The following is a 26,253-nucleotide window of genomic DNA, read 5'->3' as shown; positions in this document are numbered from 1 at the left end:
GGGGGCGGCGCCTGCTTTTCCGAACGAAAAAGGAGATGACGTGTCTGGCCTGACATGCTTTAAGATCTGTGTTGTCATCTAACGGTTAGAAGGGCGTTCGGGGCGAGATGCTAAAAAACGGCACGTTCGGGACTTATTGATTCCGTTATTTTTAGGGGTTTGAGGGTTAGTGTTCTACTAGACTTGCTCTAAAGACTCCTTGACCCTATCCCTTTTTGGCCAAAACACCAAAATTATTAGAGAGTGGTGGTGCGTTCTATGACATATCACAAAACCCACCCACTGATACATACTCCGTATGGTCCGTGAAGCTTCTACACTACACTTGCGTACTGCTCGGGATGCGATCTTTAGTCAACTGCCAGCAGACCTTGCAGAGAAGTCGCCGCATGGCTCCACGATCCAGGAGAAGGCATCCATCCAACCTGATACCAAGGGCTGGGAGCCTGGGATCGTCACGTAGCGGTGCTTAGAAAGTGGTCGCTAAAACAGTCAGCTGAGCATGGCGAGGAACTCGTGCATGCTCCGGTAGCTGGAGCCGCCTGGGGCAACGGCCTTGGCCGCCTCCTCGCGCATCCTTGCCGCGCCTGCCGCAATCGCCTCATCGCCCATCACCTCCTTCACCTTCTCCCCTATCTCCGCCCCGCTCACCACCGATCTCTCCTCCGAATCCTCCTCCTGCCAGCTCCAGTGCTCCATCCACACCCCGAAGCCGCCGCTTCGTATCACCGTCGCGATTATCTTGTGGTCGCCCAACGTCGGCCATGCCAGCATCGGCACGCCGTACGCGGCCGCCTCCGTCACCGACCCCCACCCGGCGTGGCTCAGGAACAGCCCCACGGCCGGGTGCTTCAGGACCGCCTCCTGGTCCACCCACTCCTTGGTCACCAGGCCGCGCCCCTGCACGCGCCCCAGGAACCCGTCGCCCAGCACGTCCCTCAGCTCCGCCGTGTCCTCCCGATCCAGTATCGTCGTCTTCACCACCCACAGGAACAGGCAGCCGCTCGCCTCCAGCCCGGCGCTGATCTCGCGGATCTGTTTCTGCGCGGCGGCGTTGCAGTTGCCGAAGGCGACGTAGACCACCGAGCGTGCTGGCTGCTCCCCGAGCCAGGCGATAGGCGAGCCCGCCTTATCGCTACTTCTCGCGGCGGTTGGCGTCGACTTGAGCGGGCCGACGGCGAACACCGGAGGGAATCCGGGAACGACCTTGCCGCCTCGCAGGCCAATGAGTGCCTCTGGCTCCAAGGCATCGAACGTGTTGATGAGGATGCCGTCTGCTTTGGCGATCTCGCGGCCGTTGACGATGAACTGCTTGGTGAAGAGGCCGTCGGGGTTGCGCAGCACCCGCGGGCAGTGATCGAACGGGAGGCGTCGAACGCCGGGAACGTCGACGTCGCCGACGAGGTGGTCTGCGTTCGCGCCGTCAAGGTAGACGGGGAAGTAGGCGAGGAATGCCAGCACGGTTGCGCCGGACGTGAAGAGGACGTGGCATGGAAGCTTCAGCTCGTTCTTAGCTACGGGGATAACCTCGGAAGCCAGGGTGACGTCCGTGATGACGGCCGACGCGCCCGGTGCGGCGGCAGCGATGAGCGGGCCGAGGAGATGGGCCGAGCGGCGCAGGGACTCCCACCGCAGGAAGAAGGGCTCGGTGTCCGCAAAGGCGGTGGCGTCGAACGGCAGGAGGTTGAAGTCGATGCGCCGGATGGCGGGGAAGGCGGCGAAGAGGCCGGCGAAGTGCTCGGCCTCGGCTTGCGAGACCGTCGGGAGGGCGGTCACGACGGAGATGTCCACGCCCATGGTGGCGACGGCGGTGATGAAGCGGGTGAAAGGGAGGAGGTGGCCCATGCCGGCGCTCGGGACGAAGACCAAATGCGGTGCGCCGCTGCCCTGGTTGCCGGAGCTCGGCATCGCCGCGGGAGACATTCGCAAGCAGTCGGGTTTGTGACTGAGAGGAGTGTGCACTGGCGAGTGTTTGTTGTCTCGTCTGAGAGGAGTGGGCAAAGCAATTAGCGGCCGGTTCGATTTATAGCGGGCTTGCACCATCGTTGGGAGTCCGGAGGAGCTGCATGGGCGAACGCTTGCATGGTCGGCACGTGTAACGGGCCTGCTTTGCGTGAGACACCAGAGAGTACCCGAAAGTGGAAAATCTACCGTTAACGGTACCTACCTATACATCTGGTACCGTTCATCTTTTTTTTTTTGCGGGATGGTACCGTTCATCTTAGCACCAAGATCAATATGCTGAGTACATAAAATACAGCAACACTGGCATGCATAGGTCAGATGGTTGTTAGGAAAGACAAGAGGAGTGCATGGATGGGCGGCTGACTGCATACACAAGACTCTCTCCAAACAGAAGGCATTCGGGTTTTTTTTTTTGGCGGCGATATTTTGAATTGCTCGTAATTTCTTAACCAAAATTTAGTTTTTGAAATGTTTAAATATTTGAATTAAAGGCGATATGGCATTTAAAACAAGACATATGTTGGATATATTTTGAAAAAGTTTTAAAAAAACTGATTTCACTCATAGTTTAAAAAACTGGGCTGGTGATTGAACCGGTGATGCTGCCGGTTCAGATTTTTACTGGTCGGACCGTTGGTTCAACAGTTCATTTCCTTGTTTTTTAAGCCAAAAAATATGTAAAAACAGGTTACTAAGTTTCTATCATTTGACACCTGGGATTGGTTGTTGGGCCAAATTGGCGACGTCGGCCTGTTTCCAAGCGCCGAAGAATCGATCTCGGCTGCTGCAATTATTTTTCCTCCTTCCCAACAATGCAAAAGTGTGCTACCGGTTAGCTTGATCGGATTTGTTTGATCCATTTGCAGAACGACCTAATTAGCTTATAAAGCTGTTGAGGCCGTCGGTTCCTGGTTTTATCCAGTCCAACCGACGGTCCGGTCAAGGTTTTTAACAATGATTTCACTAATAAAAAAAGGTTTCACACATTTCAAACAAATCATTTTGCAATTTGCCAAAACATATTTCATTCATTTAAAAAAGATTTCAATCTATTCACTAACTAAAAAAAGTGAAACATTATTTTAAAACATATTCACTTATTTCAAACCACTAATTTTACTTAGTTTTGAAAATAATTTCACTCATTTCAAAAACTGATTTCACCCATTAAAAGAAGTTGATTTCACATAATTAAAAAAGCACTGAAATGTACTTTTTGAAGACGAACAATTTTGAATATTTGAAATAATTAGTTTCACACAATTAAAAAATCAGTTTCAAAAAATGATTCCAATTGTTTTCAGTAACTAATTTAACTCATTTCAAAAAATAATCCACTCATTTAAAAAATCGAATTCAATTATTTCAAACAACTTATTTTGACCTTCTCCAGAAACATATTTCACTCATTTTTTGAAACCAATTTCACTCAGTGTCCGCAAGAATTTGTAGTAATATAATATGTTTCATGTGAGAAGATTGGTGAAAGTGCATCTTGATGGAATTTGAGTATTGAGGGATAAATTAGCATTCCTATGTAACTACGCTTGCATCACATAGTTAAAATATGCGAGAACATACATCTTTCAAATGTATGGGAGTGGATTAATAAAATTTACGTGAATAATTTGAAGAGGGGGGGGGGGGGTCCATAGCACTAAGATGGGAAGGCAGTTGCCGCCCTTGTCTGTTGCCCCTAGCCTACCATGGCGGCGTCGATTACTCGCTCATTTAGAATATGAGTTGATGAATTTTGTGATAAGAGTGAGGGTTGAGAGTGAGCGTGATGGAAGTTTGGGTTGGTCTGCTTAGTTACAACTAACTGAGCAGGATAATTTAAATTGCATTCATCAGTGATGGTTTTACAACAAATTACATGAGCGAGCGGGTCATATTTTTTTCATCAAGTCATACAACTATTTTGTTTGCATAGAAAGGTAAATACATTGCTTGATTTCTTCAAGTGTTAATAACAAAACTTTTTTTGGTTAGAACAGTAAATGCATTGGTTGACTGCTTCAAGAGTTAATAATGGATAGGTGTCGTATCAATTGCATGCCCAACATCGGATATCATATTTTTGTTTCGTGGTAATACACGACATTAAAATGTATGTTACAATGTGGCAATGGCTCAGAAGACATCGGGTCTGCCTTCTTGGCTTGGGGGCATAACGGAAGGCGCATGCCTCCTCTCCATTAATGGCGTTGGTGGATCAGCACGAACACGGGGGAAAGGATAAGGGCAGAGTGCGGAACAGTTGGCGTCATCCAGTTTTAAAGGAGGGAGGTCTACATGGCAAAGGTGGGGTGGGCGTCATCCGGCTTTAAAAGAGAGGGCTCCAGCGAGAAATGATCCGCTTCGGCGGGAAACCGAGTAGGAAGTGTAGGGTCCGGTAGAAAAAGAGAAGGGTACGTCGTGGGGGTGGAGTTTTTTGTGTTAGGGTGCGCGCTGGGGATAACAGGGTTAATAGTCTGGACAAGCATATTTCTCCCCCACATATGGGCTGAATTTGTGGAAGCCAGACAATTGAGTTTTGGGGAGCCCAATGGGCACCCGATGATGTCCAAACATGCTCAAATGTATGAGGAAGAAATGAGCCTTGACCTTCGAGACCTTAATGATTTTTTTGATTCATTTGTTTACAATGAAGCTCATGTAGCAACACACCGGTGATGTACTAGTGTATGCATATATAGGGGAGATCTCAACTATCTCTTTGGCTTGCTTTCACAGTCGCTACAATCTCTTGTAAATAAGAGTAGACTGTGTCAAACTGGATGTGAATTTGATGAACATGGTCCACACACATCTCTTATGAATAGAGAAGATGAGTGAAGGCAACGCCAAAGGTTTTTTGAGGATGAGCACGACACCTTGTGGTTTGAGGACCGTGTATTTGTGCCCAATAATGTCAAGATCGGGAAGTTGATATTACAGGAAGCTCGTGACTCACCATACTCGATACACCCTGGAAACACCAAGATGTATTTGGATTTGAAGGAGCGTTTCTGGTGGATTAGAATGAAGAAGGATATTGCCGAGTATGTAGTCATATGTGATGTATGTTAGAGAGTGAAGGCAGAACATCAGAAGCAAGCAGGATTACTACAGCCTATGCCGATACCCGAATGGAAGTGGGATAAGCTTGGCATGGACTTTATCACCGGATTACCCAGGACCCGATCAGGATATGATTCTATCTGGGTAGTAGTGGACCGCTTGACCAAAGTAGCTCAATTTATCCTAGTGAAAACCACATATACAAGTGCGAAGTTGGCCAAGATATACATGACCAGGATCATATGTCTGCATGGAGTTCCGAGGACCATCGTATCAGACAGAGGAACACAGTTTACTTCAAAGTTTTGGCACCAACTGCACCAGACGTTGGGAACCAAGCTGGAGTTCAGTACAGCTTTTCACCCGCAGACAGATGGACAGACTGAGAGAGTCAATCAGATTCTGGAGTACATGTTGAGAGTTTGTGCACTAGATTACGGGTCTAGTTGGGATGATAATTTACCCTACGCGGAGTTCTCGTACAAGAACAGCTACCAGGCCAGTTTGAAGATGGCACCGTTTGAAGCCCTGTACGGAAGAAGATGTCGAACACCGTTGATGTGGAATGAAGTTGGAGACCGCCAGTTGTTTGGACCGGATTTGATTAAGGAGTCCGAGGAGAAGGTTAACCTGATTTGAGATAGACTGAAGGTAGCTCAGTCCAGACAGAAGAGTTATGCAGACTCGAAACGCAAGGAGGTAGTCTATGAAATTGGAGATAGAGCATATCTGCGAGTGTCACCTCTACGAGGAGTTAAGCGTTTCGGAGTTAAGGGAAAATTAGCCCCGAGATTTGTAGGACCGTACCGTGTTTTAGAACACATGGGAGAGGTTGCCTACAAGTTGGAGTTACCTGAAGGACTATCAGGAGTTCACGATGTGTTTCACGTTTCCCAGTTGAAGAAGTGCCATGCTGAGATGGCCGATATTCCTCTAAGAGATACAATGCCCCTGGAAGCAATCAGTTAGACAGTGATTTGACATATGAGGAGAAACCAGTCAGGATTCTCGAATTTGCCAGTCGAGTTACCCGCAGCAAGGTTATCAAGTTTTGCAAAGTTCAGTGGAGCCACCATACCGAGGACGAAGCCACTTGGGAAAGAGAGGATGATCTACGCAAAGACCACCCATACCTATTTTCTAGCCAACCCGAATCTCGAGGGCGAGATTCATCTTAAGGGGGAATAGGTTTGTAACATCCCAAATTTTCAATTTGGAATGTTATACATAGGTCATTCATGCATATCATATTTTATTGCATTTCATTTTGTGATCCTCGAAATCCTAAGCAACTCAAGGACCCTCGCAGAGAGTTGGGGATTTTCTTAGTTCTCATATTTGAACTTTTCTCAAATATTGAAACCAGGATCACTTTGGTTTTAATTATTTTTCTCCCTGAAAATATTTCATATTAAAATCAAATGAGAGGAGATAATATGACTTCTCCAAAATAAATGAAATGTTTGAGGAAAAATATTAAAATATATTTGTATTCTTATTTGGGGTTTTATCGCTATTTTATTTGGATTAGGAAAAAAAAGCATTTTTCAAAGTTGCTTTAGAGGCCCAAATATATGTTCACTTTGCCCGCTATATTTTTAGAGGACGGGGAAAGTTTATTTTAGGAATTTTGGAGTCTGTTTAGTATTCCTTTTAATCGTTTTTCTACGCGTCGGAATATTTTTTTAAAAAAGGTGCGAACCGACTTACCGGGCCATGTCCAGCTAGGACACTTAGCCCGGGGCTTTATAAGCCGCGCCCCCGAGGCCCGAGGCCCAAGTCGCCCCAGCCCCCGAAACCCTAGCGCCGCGCGCCGCCGCCCGCCGCGCCGCCGCCGACCCCGCTCGCCGCCGCCGCCGCCTAGCTCGCCGCCGCGCCGCCTTGCCGCCCCGCGCCCGACCCGCCGGAGCCGCGCCGCCGCCGCACCGCCGTCCGCCGCCGCCGGTTTTCTTTCGAAACCCTAGATCTCGTTTCTTTTCTATTAGATCGGGTTTTCCTTCGATTTGTTTATTTTGCGGACGTTCATTCGTACGTTCGTTTCAACGGACGCCGTTCATCCGTTAGTCGCAGACAGCGAACGTTCGTTCGTTAGCCTGTTCGTCAGTTTTTCTTTTTCCAGGGTTTTCCGCGATTATTTTCGATCGCGATTTCTGCCCTGATCTTAGTTTTAGTTTATCTTTTCGCTCGTTTATCGGAATCAGGCGATTCAAGCGCCTGGATCTTCGTCTCGAAGCCCTCTTTACTGTAAAATTTGATTTTAGTCCAGATTAGTAATCGGATCTTGTTTCTTTCGCTGTTTGAGTTTCGTTGCTCCGTTTGATTTGATTCTTTTTGCAAACCGGAGTTCTTCAGTTGACTTTCTGGCTAGATCTTCTTATTTGAGATTTACTCGTGCATCCTTGCTTGATTGCTTATGTATGATATTGTTTGTTTACAATAGAACACCCAGAGTGCGAAGTGTGCTACTACGAGTCTTTAGGATTTGCAGATCGTTAGCAAGGCAAGTAACACTTTGATCATACCCCTTTATCACCCAGTTTTATGCATTAGTTTCAACCTTCACACATTGCATGAGTAGGATCTCTTAACATGTGGGTCTGGGAAGTAGATGATGAGGTAGAACCTATTACCTGTTTTATTATCAAACCCATGGGAGTTACTTCTACGTTATGCTTATATTGCCATGCTATGCTCGTAGACGTGGTTTGGGTTTGAGTGTATCCATGACAGATGTGAGTTGTTAATTAATGGTTCAACTTAAGGTGACAACTTTAATACACATCTGGGTGGATTGCTTGTGGGCACCTGGAGAATCCAGTGTTGTCTTAGGATATCCTGGAGTACCCATGTGATCATCCTACGGTCCGCCACCCAAGCTCAAAGGGATCATAAGACTATTCATGCTAGAAACTTCCGTGTGCAACCACAAGCCATTATGGGCTCTGGCATAGTTGAGTAAGTTGCATGTGCTCTTGAAGAGGTGGACTAGCAGATGTAGGGGATTGTAGGTGTACCAGTCCGCCCAGAGTAGAGAGCAAATGCTTCTGAAAGATTGTGTCTCGGTCATCCATTTCTCAAACACCATGTAGTGCGAGAAATCCAACGAAGGAGATCGAGTCTTATGGGGAAAAGTGTGCAAACCTCTGCAGAGTGTATAAACTAATCATGGTTAGTCGTGTCCCCGGTTATGGACATCTTGAGTATCTGGTTCTTGGATTATCATATGGATCTCATCACTCTAAATAAACTTTGTTGGGTTGATAATTACTTTAATTGGGATTGAGTTGGAGGAACCTTCTCAATACTGTTCAACTACCTGGATAGTTAAAAAAATTATATTCCTTTGTTGTAGGGAAAAATTGGCTTTTCGCAAAACATGTTAACCATACAGCCTCCACAAGCCATATATGCATGTAGTGATAGCATTTATCTGTTCATTACTCTCCTGTGTTACATTGCCAACATATCCATGTGCTGACCCGTTTTGGGGCTGCAACGTATAATGTTGCAGGCTTTTCAAACAAGGAGTAAGATGTGATAGGTCGTTTGTCATGCACTCAGCTATGCCGTTGGAGTTGATGGACTCACTTTATCTTCCAAGCCTTCCGTTGTTATCGTATTAGATGGCCTTAGGCCACATTTATTGTAATAAGTTCTCTATTGAGACATACGATATAATAAGTGTGTGATTGCCACTCTGTTATAAATCCTTCGAGTACTGTGTGTGTCAGCATTACCGATCCAGGTATGACACTGAAGCACAGAGACTTGACCGTTTGAGGTCGGGTTGCTACAAGATGGTATCAGAGCACACGCTGAATGTAGGACACGACCACTAAGAAAAGCCATAGGCCACTCTTCTCTACTTATTTTTGACTCCTCTCCATTTTCTACTCTTTAGGATGGCGGACTCGAGGAACAAGTTTGCACAACCGGATGAAGACACACCTTTTGGACGACACTTGAAGGAAGTCACTAAGTACCTGAACATTGGAATACCAAGCTTCAGCGGGACCTATACCGCCACTTTACCAGAAGAGGAGCGCTGGATGATTCAAGTTCAAGTTCCAGGAAGGACGTTCACACCAGTCACTAAACACATAGAGTTTTCCTTTGATGCACCCACCTGGAGTCTAGGCAAGAGTATGGCAGCCCACATTGCTATAGGACGCATCGGAGAAGTTTACCACAAGGAGCTTAAGGACACTATCTACCAGATATGTGGGCGCCGAGATGAGCAATGGGAGATGATCAACACCAGGAAGGACATGTCCATTGCAGCATTCATACAGGAATTAAATCATCACATTCGTCGCCAGGAGAACTAGATGTGCGCAAGCATGATAGATTTGAAGAAGGCGATGATCAGGATCACGGAGCTAGAAGAGGAGCTTAAGTCTACACGCGATGGATATGAGGAGGAAATGATGATACTCGTGGAGAGGAATGACGACATGACCAGGAAGCTAGGAGTTTTTATGAGAGACCACGCGCCAGGAGGAGAAGACGATGAACCCAAGGAGATTCGTCCTAAAGACTACATCATCATCGACGACACCGACTCTGACCCGGATAGTAGTGATGATGACTATGAAGACGAAGATGGAGCGGATATCATGGAGTCTTCCACCGATCAAAATTTCTAGTAGACCACCATACTATTAGTAGTACACCCCCCATGTAAATATTAGTAGTCCGAGCAATGTAACGATAGTTAGACCGATTGTATGCCCTTGCTTGATTGATTGAGTGATATGATATGATTGTGTTTGTCTCATGTGCATATGGGTAGTGTTTTCTCACTAGACCTCATTCTATTCTAATATCTTCCCCCTAAACCCATCAGATGCCTCCGAGACGTGACCCCGGTTTTGCTTTCCCACCGGAGCTCACTCAGTTGATCCAGCAACAGAATGCCTTGATGCAGTTGTTAGTTCAGAACCAAGGCAACAACAACAACAACCCACCGCCACCACCACCAGTTGATAACTTAGCCCGTTTTCTGAGGCTGCAGCCGCCGGTGTTTTCCAGTAGCACCGAGCCAATAGTTGCTGATGATTGGCTGCACAGGATTGGAAGAGAATTGACCACCGCAGGTTGCACAGATGCTGAGAAGGTGCATTTTTTGCCGCACACCAATTGGATGGTCCCGCATCCGCATGGTGGGAGAATTACACAACCACTTTTCCTATAGCCAATGTCACTTGAGAGCAGTTTCAGCAAGCATTCGGCACCGCCCACATATCCACTGGAGCTATGAGCATGAAGAAGTGTCAGTTTCGCAACTTATGCCAAGGGAACCGTATTGTAGGCCAGTACGCGGAGGAGTTTAGTAAGTTATCCCGCTATGCTCCAGATGATGTGGCCACAGATGCCGCGAAGCAGGAGAAGTTTATGGAAGGGCTGAATGATGAGATGAGTATGCAGTTAATGGTGGCAACATTTAACAACTACCAGGAGTTAGTAGATAAAGCTCTCATGATCGAAGGGAAGCGGTAGCAGATAGAGAGCGACAAGAGGAAATATGGACAAGGGAAGTACAGTTCAGGAGCTCAGCAGAAGCCTCGCTTTACCCCGAACTCAGGAGGACTTACCCATAACCATGGAGGCCACACTTACAATGGAGGAAGTTCTCATAATCATAATGGCCCAAAGAATGGGAATGGGAATGGAGCAAGCAGCAATCAGAATCGTTCCAATCCAGCCACACCCGCCAAGAGGGACCTAAGCCACGTTACTTGTTTCAAGTGCGGGAAGACTGGACACTATGCCACTGAGTGCCCTGAAGCGAAGAATGGAAATGGTAATGGGAGCTCTGGGAAGAAGCCCAATCCATTTAACAAAGGACAAGTGAACCACGTGAACGTGGAGGAGGTTGAAGAGCAACCAGATGCAATTATCGGTAAGTTTTTAGTTAAGTCGTTTACTGCAATCGTTCTTTTTGGTACTGGTGCATCACATTCATAGATATCAAGGGGATTTGTGGATAAATGTAAGTTGCCCACTAAAGTTATTAAGACACCTATGCTAGTAAGCTCAACCGGAGCCGAGTATATGACAAGCAGTGGATGTTTTTAGATGCCATTAACCATAGGTAGCCATGTTTTCCCCTCTGACTTGATAATTTTGGAGTCGCAAGGATTGGATATGATACTAGGAATGGATTGGCTGTCGATGTATGGAGGAAACATCGATTGCACCAGTAAGTCAATTCTGCTTACCACCCCGGAGGGAAAAAGGATCAAGTATGTATCCAGGCATGCGCCAAGGAGACACTACTAGGGAAAACGTTATACACAGAATCTTAGCAGCAGCGTGGTTTAAAAACAGGCGCTACTACTAACTAGCAGTAGCGAGCTTAAAGGAACCGCGCTACTAATAACTAGATAGCAATAGCGCTCTAGGTGAAACAAGCGCTACTACTATAATTGCCACGGATTTGCCCCCAGGCTAGATATAGTAGTAGCGCCCTTCCTGGACGCACTGCTGCTAAAGTACTTAGTAGCAGCGTGTTTCTGCAAAACTCGCTGCTGCTAAGTGTTGCACCTAATTAAGTTTAGTCTCGCACTGCTAAGCGAACAAGGTGTTTACCACCTTAAATATGTTGACTATTTACATTCTACACAAAAAGATCAATGATGACGAACGTATATTTTTGATGTGTGCTTAGACTTAGCAGTAGCGTTTTTCCTGAAAACGCGCTATAGCTACTTTAGCTATAACGCGTTTCCTGAAGTGTGCTACTGCTAGTTCGACTTAACCACCTGCCCGCTCAAAATTTCGCTAAGTCCTCCTCCCCCCACTGTTCCCCTACTCGTCTGTCGCCACCGCCCGAGCCCGAGCCTGCCCTCACCGCCGCCGCCCGAGGCCGCCGTCAACCTCACCGCCGCCGCCCGCCGCCGCTCTCGACCTCACCGTCGCCGCCGCCTCCCCCCCCCCCCCCCCCCCCCCCCCCCTCCCCCCCCCCCACCCCACCGTCGCCGCCGCATCCCCCAACCCCGCCGCTGCATCCCGATCCCGAGCCCGCCCTCGCGGCCCCTACATCTCCGTCGCCGAGCACCTCCCCGCCACCGTCTCTCCCCTCTCTGTAAGCCCCCACCCCCCCCCCACCCTCGTTCTCCCTGCTTAGTTAGTACTAGATGTTTTTTAGTAGTAGTAGTAGATGTCAATTTAGGGTTCATAGATAATGATTTTTAGCAGTAGTAGATGTTAATTAGTAGTAGTGATGGTACTAGTTAACTATTGTATAATGTAGTTTATTTTTACTGTTTTTAGTAAGTATTTAAAATAATTAGTAAGTAAATTGATAAACTAGTTGAACTACTTTAGTTGTAGTTGAACTAGTTTAGTAAGTAAATTAATAAACTAGTTGAACTAGTTGAATTAATAGAACTAATGTATTTTTAGTAAGATAATTAATATAACTAGTTGAACTACTTTATTTTTAGAAAGAACTAGTTTTTTTCTATTTATAGTAAGTTTATGTTTAGTAAGAACTAGTTGAATTAATAAAAATAGTTGAACATGTCATATTTGTTGTTATTTTTTAGTTTAAGCAATTATTCGGGATGTATTAGTGATAACTTATACGGTTTTTGCTTTTGCAGAAATCAAGGAGCCCCTCCATCATCCCCGCCGTCGTCCCCGTCACCGACCCCCTCCGACATCGAGGTGAGACCAGCCAAATATCCATGTATATCTTGTGTTGCTCAAATAGGATATGTGGTTGCCCAAGTGGCCGTTCATGTTCAGTTTACACCTCCGAGTGGCCTATGTTTTGCCGGAGTGTTGATTAATGTCCGTTCCGGCAAATTTCAGGCACTCGATATGTCCTTTTTTAGCAAAGGTCATGCCGGATTTTTCCGTGAATTCTGGCATGACTTGTGCTACAATATGTAGGAAATATCGAGTGGCCTGGATTTTCTCGAAAAATAATGATCTAATTTAGGTTTTTTAGTACATATATTTAATTGTACAAGTTTAATCTTTGAATTATGAACGTAGAAAATGTCGTACTCGGACGACGACAGTCTCCCGGGGGAGTGCAGCTGGTGCCACGACGATCGAGGTATGTGCGACAGGTTCGTTGAGCTGGACGAAGATCGGCGCTTCAGCATTAAGCTCGAGGAGACATTCGATGTTGAAACGGTACGCAACAACTTACAAGTGTTTTTTTCGTAATTAAGAATGACTTCAACTATTTCAACGTCTAATTTTCATCTTTTACAATTCGACTAGCTTATCCCATGCCATGCAAGACGCTATGTCTTGGAGAGGATGGGTTTTGAAGACCATGAAAATTTTCAAACAAAGAAAATACACCTAAGGACCCATCATGATATCGATTTTGAAGTAAATCTGTATAATTCTCAGAGTGTAACCCATTTTGGTTGCCAAAATTGGGAAGCACTTTGCAAAATGTATGGTTTTTATGAGGGTATGATTGTCACCATGGATCTTGGTGATCCTGACATCGAGCAAGACAATATGGACATTTGGGTCCTTGTTGATATGCTTCCGATTCTACTGCAATGTGAGTTTCTCAAACATAGTTATTAACTAATTTATATTGTTTATTTCAAAATAGTTGACAGCTTATTTCCATTTACAGCTTATTTTGAATCTTCAAAGAATGTGCAGAAGATGGTAGACAAAACCCACTACACTGATGGCTCCGAATTAACTTACAAGGAGAAAAGTCATCTGATTGCTTATTGTACTTATCTTGAGAATTACAATACCTATTATCGAACTCCTCCAAATTATGGTGAATACGTGCCACTAGTGCACGTGTTGAACCACGGTAACTTCTATGGAGATACCCTGGTAAGATTTTTTACTATTACGACATCAGTGCATCTTTTGCATACTTCTAAAACTAGTACATCATTGCTAACTACGAAGTTATTACTATGTTTCTCAACAGAAAATCCCGATGGATTGTGTGCCTCATCTGATGTATCAGAATGGTCGCCTTGCAGTTCTGAACATACAGCCAGGTCAATCTAAGGAGCTCACCTATGCATATTAGATTTCTAAAACCGGTGAACACATGCTAATCAAAGAATGGAAAAAATGTTTGGACATTCGCAAGGAGGTTCTTGGAAGTAACATTAAGCGAAAGGCAAGAATTGGAGACAGGATAATCTCCATTCTCCATAATGGAGAGTCAGGGGCTATCTTGTTTTTTGCTATTTTACCTTAGAGAATATAGTAGGTCCTAAGAGAATGTAGTAGGTCCTATGAGGTACAATATGTTTATTATGTGATACAATGTGTTAGAGTTGATGAGAGGAGTACTTGTGATTACGACTAGTGACCAATTTGCTACGTGATGTCTCATTGATGAAAACGATGATCTTGAGGAGGTGTTATATGACAATGATGTATTATGATGATAAGTTGTTAATGATATGATGATGATGATATTTATTATATCATTGGGTAAAAGAACCGCAGATTAGTTTCAAGTGGATGTCCATCCACTTGAAACTAGTCCACGGTTCTTTCACCCCATGATGTAATAACTCATTATGATGTAAAAACAATTTCTAAATTCCTGTTGTATGAAATCTTGTGTAAAGGTGTACGAATACAACATGAAATAAAAAAGAAACAAAATACGAAATAATAGTAGCAGCGCGGGCAAGGAGAAGCACTACTACTAATTACCAGTAGAGCTCCTCCGGGAAGTCGCTACTACTAAGTCGATTTAGCAGTAGCATGGGCGGAGGCGCGCTACTGCTATACGTTAGTTGTAGCGCCTTATCAATAGCGCATCGCCCCACGCTACTGATAGGCCTAAAACCCGCGTTGCTGCTAGGCTTTTCCCTAGTAGTGGAGAACCCAAGTACATTCTCTCACGGGAGTTTGTTCAGGAGGAAGTGCTTGTTGTGAAGGATTACCCAGATGTATTTCCAGAGGAGTTACCAGGAATGCCGCCAGATCGAGACATCGAGTTTTTGATAGAGCTGTTGCCAGGCACCGGGCCTATATCAAAGAGACCATACCGTATGCCCGCGAATGATCTGGAGGAGATCAAGAAACAGGTTAAGGAGTTATTGGAGAAAGGTTACATCTGACGGAGTTCATCACCATGGGGAGCCCTAGTGCTATTGGTTGAGAAGAAGGATAAGTCTTTGAGAATGGTTGTTGATTATCAGACATTGAATGAAGTGACAATCAAGAACAAGTACCCACTGCCGATGATCAATGATCTGTTTGACCAGCTGCAAAGAGCTAAAGTGTTTTCAAAGATCGACCTGCGATCAGGTTACCACCAGCTGAAGATTCGAGAAAAGGATATACCTAAGACAGCTTTTACCACAAGGTATGGGCTTTATGAGTATATGGTTATGTCATTTGGATTGACTAACGCCCCAGCCTATTTCATGAGTATGATGAATAAGGTGTTCATGGAGTTCTTGAATAAGTTTGTCGTGGTGTTCATTGATGATATTTTAGTATACTCAAAGGATGAAGAGGAACATAAGGAGCATTTGCGTTTAGTTCTCGAGAAACTCAGGGAACATCAGTTATATGCCAAATTCAGCAAATGTGAGTTTTGGTTGAAGGAACTTGGATTTCTTGGACACGTTATATCAGGAGGAGGTATAGCAGTGGACCCCACCAAAGTTCAGTCGGTCACCGAGTGGTTGGCACCCACCTCAGTTGGAGAGATCCGTAGTTTTCTTGGACTCGCGGGATACTATCGGAGATTCATTGAAATTTTCTCTAAGATTGCAAAGCCTATGACGACGTTGTTGAAGAAGGACACCAAGTTCCATTAGACTAAGGAATGTGAAGCAAGTTTCCAGGAGTTAAAGAAACGTTTGACTACAGCCCAGTGCTGATTCTGCCATATATACGCAAGGATTTCCAGGTGTATTGCGACGCCTCTCGCTTAGGACTTGGAGGAGTACTTATGCAAGACGAAAGAGTTTTTTCATATGCCTCACGACAACTTCGACCGCATGAGTTGAATTATGCCACACATGACTTGGAGTTTGCAGCCGTAGTGCATGCACTCAAGACCTGGAGACATTTTATTATTGGGAACCATTGTGATGTATACACAGATCATAAGAGTTTGAAGTACATTTTCACGCAGAAGGAGTTGAACCTCAGGCAAAGGAGATGGTTGGAGCTTATAAAGCATTATGATATGAAGTTGCACTATCATCCAGGCAAGGCCAATGTCGTAGCAGACGCTTTGAGCCGGAAGAGTTATGCCAATACCTTAGTAACAGGAGGTTTGCCAAGGGAGTTAGCAGAAGATTTCAGGGAGCTACGTTTAGAGATTGTTCCTAGAGGTTTCGTTACAACCATGGAAGTTCAGTCGACCTTGTAGGGAAAGATTCGAGAAGCCCAGAAGGATGACAAAGAAATTGTCGAGATAAAGGAGAAGATGAGTGAAGGCAAAGCCAAAGGTTTTTGTGAGGATGAGCACGACACCTTGTGGTTTGAGGACCGTGTATTTGTGCCCAATAATGTCGAGATCGGGAAGTTGATATTACAGGAAGCTCATGACTCACCATACTCGATACACCCTGGAAACACCAAGATGTATTTGGATTTGAAGGAGCGTTTCTGGTGGACTGGAATGAAGAAGGATATTGCCGAGTATGTAGCCGTATGTGATGTATAACAGAGAGTGAAGGCAGAACATCAGAAGCCAGCAGGATTACTGCAGCCTATGCCGATACCCGAATGGAAGTGGGATAAGCTTGGCATGGACTTTATTACCGGATTACCCAGGACCCGATTAGGATATGATTCTATCTGGGTAGTAGTGGACTGCTTGACCAAAGTAGCTCACTTTATCCCAGTGAAAACCACATATACAAGTGCAAAGTTGGCCAAGATATACATGAACAGGATCGTATGTCTGCATGGAGTTCCGAGGACCATCGTATCAGACAGAGGAACACAGTTTACTTCAAAGTTTTGGCACCAACTGCACCAGACTTTGGGAACAAGGCTGGAGTTCAGTACAGCTTTTCACCTGCAGACAGATGGATAGACTGAGAGACACTACAAGAAATATGTCAACTTATGACCTTCTCTTAGTGACCCCAGCTGAATTGGTCGTAAATTCACGACCATTTCGCTTGGAAGGGCTCAAACCCTGAAATTGCTTACACCAAATGGTCACAAAGCAGACAAGAGTGGCCAATGACCTTATTTTTACCTGATTACGACCAATATAAATGGTCATGAGGTTGTGAACGTGGATGCATTTGTACTTATTGCTATGACTAGGCGCCACCTCATCAGTTTTGCCTATGTGTCATGTCCATGTGTCAATTTTTGCACTAGGTTGTGAAGCAACCTATATTTCTCTCATTCCCAAAGTTCCCCACAAAATTGGGCATTCTTTACTATCCAAATCACTGCCTCATGAAAATATTCAACTCCATTTGCCTGGTAAATCTTCCTCGGCAAATTTCCAAAGTTTTTGTTCAACTCGAACTGTTATGAAGGAAGTACTAGCTAGGCATATCCTAATGAGCTGAATTTTTGCCACATATTCTATATTCCCAAATCATTGCTCTCCACAAAATTTGAGCCCCATCTAACAATACATGTAAGTGTGGCTTCAACATTCATATTTCTGTCCAGTGTGGTATGTTGCAAAGTAAGTGACACCTAGGCTCCTCCATTTGAGCTGCAAATTTTCCAAGATAGTGTCCTTAGTAGATGATCATCCTCGGCTAAAACTCAGGCCCATTGGCCTTGTGAATTTCTCGTACCGCTAATCAAACACTTGGCTGCTAATTCATGTTTGAGCATAGTTCGGTCTCCTAGTGAGATTCTTCTGTTGTTATTTTCTTCCAAGAATCTACCTGGGGAGTGCTAAACCTACTAGACATGCCTAGGCTTCCCAGAACGCATGGCAACGCCACGGTCATGCGGTGACCACGCGGCGGGCACGCGAGACTACGCTCTTTGGAGTTGGAGCCCTGGCCACCATCCAAACCTCAACATATAATCACCAAACCATGTTTGTATGCTTAAATAGATACTTATGTACCTAGAAATGATTTTTGGAAAAAATAAAGAGCAAACTATAAGGCAGCTGCAGTTCAAATTTGACCCACTTCCTACTGAATCGGCGGAAATTTGTCTTTCTCACCAGAGGTGGATAATTTTTTTTACACCCAACCATTTTGTCAATTGTGCGTTAAACATGGCCTAGTATTTTATAAAATTGATTCGGCCCATTTTTACAACAATTATTTGGCAGTTCCTTCACAAAAAACCTCATTTGGGGCACTTGAAAAATGGAAAATGAATTTTCCGTGCAAAGAAAATAAAAACTCCCTTAGGCAACATTGTTTGGAATTCCAAGATGCACCCTTGTGCACAATATGAGATCATTTGAACAAACTATGCCATAAATATGGCCATATGATTGATCATTTGGCTTGAAAGCCATGAATCTTCACGCGTGACAGCTCATTTTTTAGAACACTTTTTAAAAATAATTTCCGTATTACAAGTTTATTATTTTTCCTGAAAAATTGGTCACATATTATGACACAATGCGAAGGTTTTACAATTTTTTGATTTTTTTTTTGAATTTTTTATGTCCGTTTCAAAATGTGGTCAAAACGGCGAGCTTGACCGTTCCTAGCTAGTTGTTGAATCTTGGAAACCTTTTGGTGTTTCTCTGATTAAATATATAGTTATGTACCTAGAAATGATTTTTGGAAAAAATTAAGAGCAAACTATGAGGCAGCTACAGTTCAAATTTCACTCGCTTCCTACTGAATCGGCGAAAATTTGTCTTTTTCACCAGAGGTGGATCAAGACTTTTGACACCCAACCAGTTGGTCAATTGTGCATTAAATCTATCCTAGTATTTCAGAAAATTGATTTGGTACATCTTTACAACAATTATTTGGTAGTTCCTTCACAAAAAAACCTCATTTTGGGCACTCGGAAAATGGAAAATGAATTTTCCATGCAAAGAAAATGAAAACTCCCTTAGAAAACATTGTTTGGAATTCCAAGATGCACCCTTATGCACAATATGAGATCATTTGAACAAACTATGCCATGAATGTGGCCATATGATTGATCATTTGGTTTGAAAGCCATGAATCTTCATGCATGATAGCTCATTTGTGAGAACATTTTTTTTAAAATAATGGCCGTATTACAAGTTTATTAGTTTTTCGGTGACTTGGTCACATGTAATGACACAATGCGAAGGTTTCCCAATTTTTTGATTTTTTTTGAATTTTTTATGCCCATTTCAAAATGAGGTCAAAATGGCGGGAATGACCGTTCCTAGCTAGTGGTTGAATCTTGGAATTTTTTTTGGTGTTTCTCTGATTAAATAAATACTTTTGTACCTAGAAATGATTTTGGAAAAAATAAATAGCAAACTATGAGGCATCCGCAGTTCAGATTTGACCCGCTTCCAGCTGAAACGGCGTAAATTTGTCTTTTTCACCAGAGGTGGATAAAAACTTTTTACACCCAACCATTTGGTCAATTGTGCATTAAATATGGCCTAGTATTTTAGAAAATTGATTTTGTCCAATTTTGCAACAATTATTTGGTAGGTTCTTCACAAAAAACCCTCATTTTGGGCACTCAAAAAATGGAAAATGATTTTTTCGTCCAAAGGAAATGAAAACTTCCTTAGGCAACATTGTTTTCCATTCCAACGTGCACCCGTGTGCACAATATTAGATCATTTGAAACAACTATGCCATGAATGTGGCCATAAGATTGAGCATTTGGGTTGGAAGCCATGAATCTTCACACATTTGGCTTTACACATATTATTTTTCCTGGTAACTTGGTCACATATAATGACACAATGCAGATGTTTTCCATTTTTTTATTTTTTTTTAAATTTGTATGCATGTTTCAAAATGCGGTGAAAACGGCGGGAATGACCATTCCTAGCTAGTGGTTGAATCTTGGAATTTTTTTGGTGTGATTAAATAGATACTTAAGTACCTAGAAATGATTTTTGGGAAAAATAAAGAGCAAACTATGAGGCAGCAGCAGTTCAAATTTGATCAGTTTCCTACTGAATCAACATAAATTTGTCTTTTTCACGAGAGGTGGATCAAAGCTTTGGACACCCAACCATTTGGTTAATTGTGCATTAAATATGACCTAGTATTTTATAAAATTGATTTTGTCAAATTTTGCAACAAATACATGGTAGGTCCTTCACAAAAGAACTCATTTTTGGCACTCGAAAAATGGAAAATGAATTTTTCGTCCAAAAAAAGTTAAATCTTTCTTAGGCAACGTTGTTTGCCATTTCAAGATGCACTCATCCTCCCTCGTCCGGTCGTCCCCATCTCCTCGCCGCCGTCACAGACGGCGCCCGACTACCACCGCCCATCTCGTGTCGTCCTCTCCCTCCCTCAGATAGTGGTTGAATCTTGAAAATATGGCAAATACAAGAAATTTTACATAAAGTGTTCTAATATTTTTGAAAAATAGAGTGGTGCTATTTTGGAACAAATATTTGGTAGGTTATTCACAAAAAACCATTTTATGCACTCGGAAAATGAAAAATTATTTTTTTGTGCAAAGAAAATGAAAGCTCTATTTGGCAATATTGTTTGCCATTCCATGATGCAAACTTATGCAAAATACAAGATCATTTTGACAAACTTTGCCATTGTTATGTTTAAAAAAACATCATAGATTTAGGTCTAAATTTTTGAGAATTCAATTGCGAAACAACGGGCCAATGAGACGCAAGGAACCGCCTTCACGCGGATCACCAAATTGAATGCAATCTGAGCCATCCATCTCGCACTCATCCAACGGTCGAGCTTCTCCCAAAAAACAAATAGCATAACCCAGCCACCCACCCTCCCCTCGACCTCCCAGATTCGATCCCCCGCCGTCAGCCCCACCAACCCTCCCTTCGATCCCCAGCTCCGATCCCCCGCCGCTACCCCCTCGATCCCTAGATCTGAATCACCACCCGCCGGCGTCGACCGACGCGCTCTCGTCGTCTTCGTCTTCCCCTCCGAGCGCCTCCCCTACCGGCTCCGCGTCACGCTCTTGTCCTCTTCGTCTTCCCCTCCGAGTGCCTTCCCTACCGGCTCCGCGTCGCGCTCGCCGATGCCGACGCCCCCGCCGCCGTTCCGAGCACTTGATGCAACGTTGTGCCATGAATCCTTCACCGTTCGCTGCTCCTTCGGGCTCTGCACCTCGCCGACGTCCCCCTTCGTCATGGCCTTGGTTAGGGCGGCACCACGGTCATGGCACCTTCTCCTTCCAGGCACCGCCGCCGGCGAGCTCTCCTTCACCATAACCGCCTCCCAACCCCGGCTCCGACCTACCCACCATATCGAGCAGGTCCAGATCCGCCACGGCTCCCGCAGCCACGCGCTGGCAGACCAAGCAAGTGCAGGACATGGTCTCTTCCTCTTTTCATTTCGATTTGATTTGGAAGGCTGATGATGTTCGTTCTCTTTTGTTCAATTTGGTAGACGCGCAGGTGCACGGCGTGTGGCCACCATTCTGCTTCCTCCCCTCCCCCGCTTCCTCCGGCGGCGGCGAGGAGAGGTGAGCCGCCTCCGTCACCCCTCCATCCACCACTCAACCAGCGCCACCATCTCCAGCCACCGCCGCCATCAGCACCAGCCTCCTCACACCACGTCTCCCACCAGACAGAGGGGCGGCCATGCCTGGTGCCCCGCGCGAATCCCACTGGCCGCTGCGGCCTCTGCTGCTCCTCCCCTCACCATGCATATTGCCTGCTTCGCCCAGCGCCTAGATGGCAGCAGCCAGCCAAGACCGCGATCGCATGTGATCTATCTATCCACCTGTAGCTAGCTGCCTAACTACGACCCTGCAGATCTAGTTGTTATCTTAGTGTTTGGACTTTCAAAGTTACTGCATGATGCGCGCTGTGCCGTTTCTTTTTGAAGTTACAGCACCAGCCTACTGCATGCATCTCCAAGCATCAGGCTGCTAGTAGTTTACCTGTGCAAGTGAGGCATCATTGGACCCTTGTTCAAAAATCAAGGGCTGGCATATATATATGTGACGCCCCCGATTCAATCATACACTAACCATACACGCAAACGTGTACGATCAAGATCAGGGACTCACGAGAAGATATCACAACACAACTCTACAAATAAAATAAGTCATACAAGCATCATATTACAAGCCAGGGGCCTCGAGGGCTTGAATACAAGAGCTCGATCATAGATGAGTCAGTGGAAGCAACAATATTTGAGTACAGACTTAAGTTAAACAAGTTTGCCTTAAGAAGGCTAGCATAAACTGGGATACAGATCGAAAGAGGCACAGGCCTCCTGCCTGGGATCCTCCTAACTACTCCTGGCCGCCGTCAGCGGGCTGCACGTAGTAGTAGGCACCTCCCGAGTAGTAGTAGTAGTCGTCGTCGACGGTGGCGTCTGGCTCCTGGGCTCCAACGTCTGGTCGCAGCAATCGGGTAAAGAAAAGGAGGGAAAAGAGGGAGAAAGCAACCGTGAGTACTCATCCAAAGTACTCGCAAGCAAGGAGCTACACTACATATGTATGCATTGGTATCAACTAGAATAAGGCTATTGTATGTGGACTAAACTGCAGAAAGCCGGAATAAGGGGGGTAGCTAGTCCTTTCAAAGACTACGCTTCTGGCAGCCTCCGTCTTGCAGCATGTAGAAGAGAGTAGACTGAAGTCCTCCAAGTATCATCGCATAGCATAATCCTAACCGATGATCCTCCCCTCGTTGCCCTGTGAGAGAGCGATCACCGGTTGTATCTGGCACTTGGAAGGGTGTGTTTTATTAAGTATCCGGTTCTAGTTGTCATAAGGTCAAGGTACAACTCCAAGTCGTCCTGTTACCGAAGATCACTGCTATTCGAAAGATTAACTTCCCTGCAGGGGTGCACCACATTTCCCAACACGCTCGATCCCATTTGGCCGGACACACTTTCCTGGGTCATGCCCGGCCTCGGAAGATCGACACGTCACAACCCTACCTTGGCACAACAGAGAGGTCAGCAGGGTCGGTCTAAATCCTATGGCGCAGGGGTCTGGGCCCATCGCCCATTGCACACCTGCATGTTGCGAGGGCGGCCGGAGAGCAGACCTAGCCTCCCTTATACAAGAGCAGGCGTTCCAGTCCAACCCGGCGCGCGCCGCTCAGTCGCTGACGTCACGAAGGCTTCGGCTGATACCACGACGTCGAGTGCCCATAACTGTCCCCGCGTAGATGGTTAGTGTGTATAGGCCAGTGGCCAGACTCAGATCAAATACCAAGATCTCGTTAAACGTGTTATCTTGAAATAACCGCGAACGCCGACCAGGGCCAGGCCCACCTCTCTCCTAGGTGGTCTCAACCTGCCCTGTCGCTCCGCCACAAAGATCCACCCAGAGGGCCGTCGGGACAAAGGTCCTTTCAGCCCCCAATCCGTGAATCACTCGCGGGTACTCCTCGAGCCAACCCGACTTTAGTCATCACATGTATCATGTATAAAGTATAGGTATATACCCGTGATCAACCCCCGAGTGATCACGACCCGATAGTATAGCATGGCAGACGGACAAGAATGTATGGCCATTGATGATAAACTAGCATCCTATACTAAGCATTTAGGATTGCAGGTAAGGTATCAACAGTTGTAGCAACAATGACAGGCTATGCATCAGGATAGGATTAACGGAAAGCAGTAACATGCTACACTACTCTAATGCAAGCAGTATAGAGGAGAGTAGGCGATATATGGTGATCAAGGGGGGGCTTGCCTGGTTGCTCTGGCAAGAGAGAGGGGTCGTCAACACCATAGTCGTACTGGGTAGCAGCGGCGTCGGTCTCGGTGTCTAGCGAGAGAAGAGGGAGGGAAACAATAAATATAATGCAAACAAATGCATGACGAAGCATGACCTGACAAGTAGCGGTGCTAGGGGTGCCCTAACGCGGTATGAGGTGGTACCGGTGAAGGGGGGAAACACCCGGGAAAATATTCCCGGGGTTTCGCGTTTTCAGAAAGATGAATTGGAGGGGGAAAGTTGCATGTTCGCTATGCTAGGGATGTGTGATGGATGAACGGGCTGCATATCCGGATTCGTCTCATCGTTCTGAGCAACTTTCATGTACAAAGTTTTTCCATCCAAGTTACGGTTTATTTTATATTAATAATAAAAAAATTAAATCATTTTCAGGATTTAATTAATTATTTTAATTCAACATTATCCAGAATAGTGTTTGCTGACATCATCATGACGTCAGCAGTAAACAGGGCGGTGACTGGGTCAAACTAACGTGTGGGTCCCGCATGTCATTGTGTGTTAACTAATTAACCAAATTAATTAGTTTAATTACCACATTAGTTAGGTTAGTTAATTAATTAGGTTTATTAAACACAATTAATTAAGCTAATTAATTTATTAATTAAATAATTAATGTTTTTATTTTTATTTATTATTCTTATAATTCTTTCTTTTTTTGTTCTCTGGGCGGGGCCCGCTTGGCAGTGGCAGTGGGGGGGAGGTTAGGCTAATGGGGATTAGCCCCCAAATCAACAGGGGGCCGCTGGGCACGCGCGCAGCCATGGCTGGGAGACGGGCGCGGCGCGGCCGACCAGCGAAGGCAACGACGAGCGACGAAAGCGGCTACGGCGAGCGGTCACGCGCGAAGGCGAGGGGCCACCGCGGGGTGAGCAGCGGCGCGGTGGGCGCAGCCGAGGTCAGGTCGGGCGTGGCCCGGCGTAGCAGGGGATCGGGGGTGAGCGCGTGCAGCGCGGCCATGGCGAATGCGCGACTGCGCGGGTGCGGGCCAAGGGCGCGAGCCCAGGCGCAGTACAGCAGCGGCAGCATCACACGAGCACGGCGGGCGAGTAACGGCGGCGACTAGCAGCGCTAGCAGTAAAGCGAAGGCAGCGGCAGCAGTACAGAGGAGCAGCGGCACAACAGCAACAGCAGTAAGCAGAGCAGGGGGCTCTCCATGATCGCGGCCCGGGTGAGCGTCGGCCAGCGCCGGGCACGACGGGCGCGCGCAGAAGGCCATGGGGCAATGGTGATTGCGGCCGAGGGCAAGGTGAGGCGCGCGGCGCGTTCCTCACGGGGGCGAGGCAGCGGAGAGGGGAAGAGGAGGCCGAGGGCCTCACCGTATGGAGTAGGGACTAGGCAGTGGGCTCGGGGAGGCTGGTCGGGGATGATCCAGCGACGGCACGGTGAGATGGCGGCGTTCGGCGACGGCGTCAGCTCGACGATGCAGAGACCTTGGACGGGCGACGCGCGAGGGAGAAGGAGGGCGAAGAGGCGATCCGGCGACGAGGCGGGGTAGCATCGGGCGGAGCGGTCGGTGTCGAGGGGCGAGCGGGGCGATGCGGGATCAGGGTCGGGGTCGTTGCCCCCCGATCCAGATCGAGGAAGGAGAGGGAGGCGTGCGGGGAAACGAGTGGGGGGAGTGGGGAACGAGGGGAGTGGGGGCGTTGGTCGACTAGGGTTAGGTCGGGCGGCGGCTGGGCCGACTGGACCGGCCTAGTGGGTCCAGAGGTCAGCTGGGCTGTGGCCCAGTGGGGGGGGGGGTTCTTCTATTTCCTTTTTTTGTTAGTTTTGTTTTTATATTTTGTTTTCTCTTTTTATTTGTAGTTTCTTTTATTTTTAGTTTTATAAAAATTACCACTAGTGCCTAAATTTGTATTTATCAACAAACTACTATGAGATTAATTCTTAACCCATAATAAAATAGTTTTAGCATTTTATAAATTCAATAGGCATTTGTTTAATTGTTTTCACTACTGTTTTAATTGTTTTAGAGCTTTTAAACATTTTATCAAAGTTTGGTTTCTCCACCATAATTACTTACAATTTATTTGACACAACCCGAACATTTTAGTTCTGATATTTGAAAATTTTACTGTTCGCCTATATTTTAAATTTTAATTTGAATCATTTTTTTAACTAGCTCGAGTTTATCAATAGTAACCGAGGTGACGTGGCACCATTAGCATAGGTTTACTGTAGCTTGATTATCCGGGCGTCACAATATAGCTAGTATCATTGGACACATTGTCTGAATTTTTTAACACATTGTCTGGGCTTGTATAGCTAGTATTATAGGCTGGGTGTCTTTTTAAGTGAAAGTTCTTTCTAAGTATTTTTCAGCTGCTTGTCTGGGCATATATTGTTGTATTATAGGATGCTTGAACAGCAACTCCCAAATTTGGGAACATGACAGACAGCTACCTCCCAGTTTTGTATATATGAAAGTGAGCG

The 26,253-nt window shown here is 45.7% G+C and overlaps 1 protein-coding gene across 1 annotated transcript; it reads right to left on the bottom strand.

Annotated features, from left to right (window-relative positions):
• Positions 1-168: 168 nt before the first annotated feature.
• Positions 169-1,975, bottom strand: LOC125520341 (UDP-glycosyltransferase CGT-like). The gene has a single exon (XM_048685236.1). It carries the CDS (start codon positions 1,921-1,923, stop codon positions 493-495), a length of 1,431 nt encoding a protein of 476 aa, XP_048541193.1. The 5' UTR covers positions 1,924-1,975; the 3' UTR covers positions 169-492.
• Between the last annotated feature and the right edge of the window lie 24,278 nt (positions 1,976-26,253).

The sequence above is a fragment of the Triticum urartu genome, chromosome 7, assembly GCF_003073215.2.
Source record: "Triticum urartu cultivar G1812 chromosome 7, Tu2.1, whole genome shotgun sequence".
NCBI classification, from domain to species: domain Eukaryota; kingdom Viridiplantae; phylum Streptophyta; class Magnoliopsida; order Poales; family Poaceae; genus Triticum; species Triticum urartu.
This window is presented reverse-complemented; position numbering and strand designations above follow the sequence as displayed.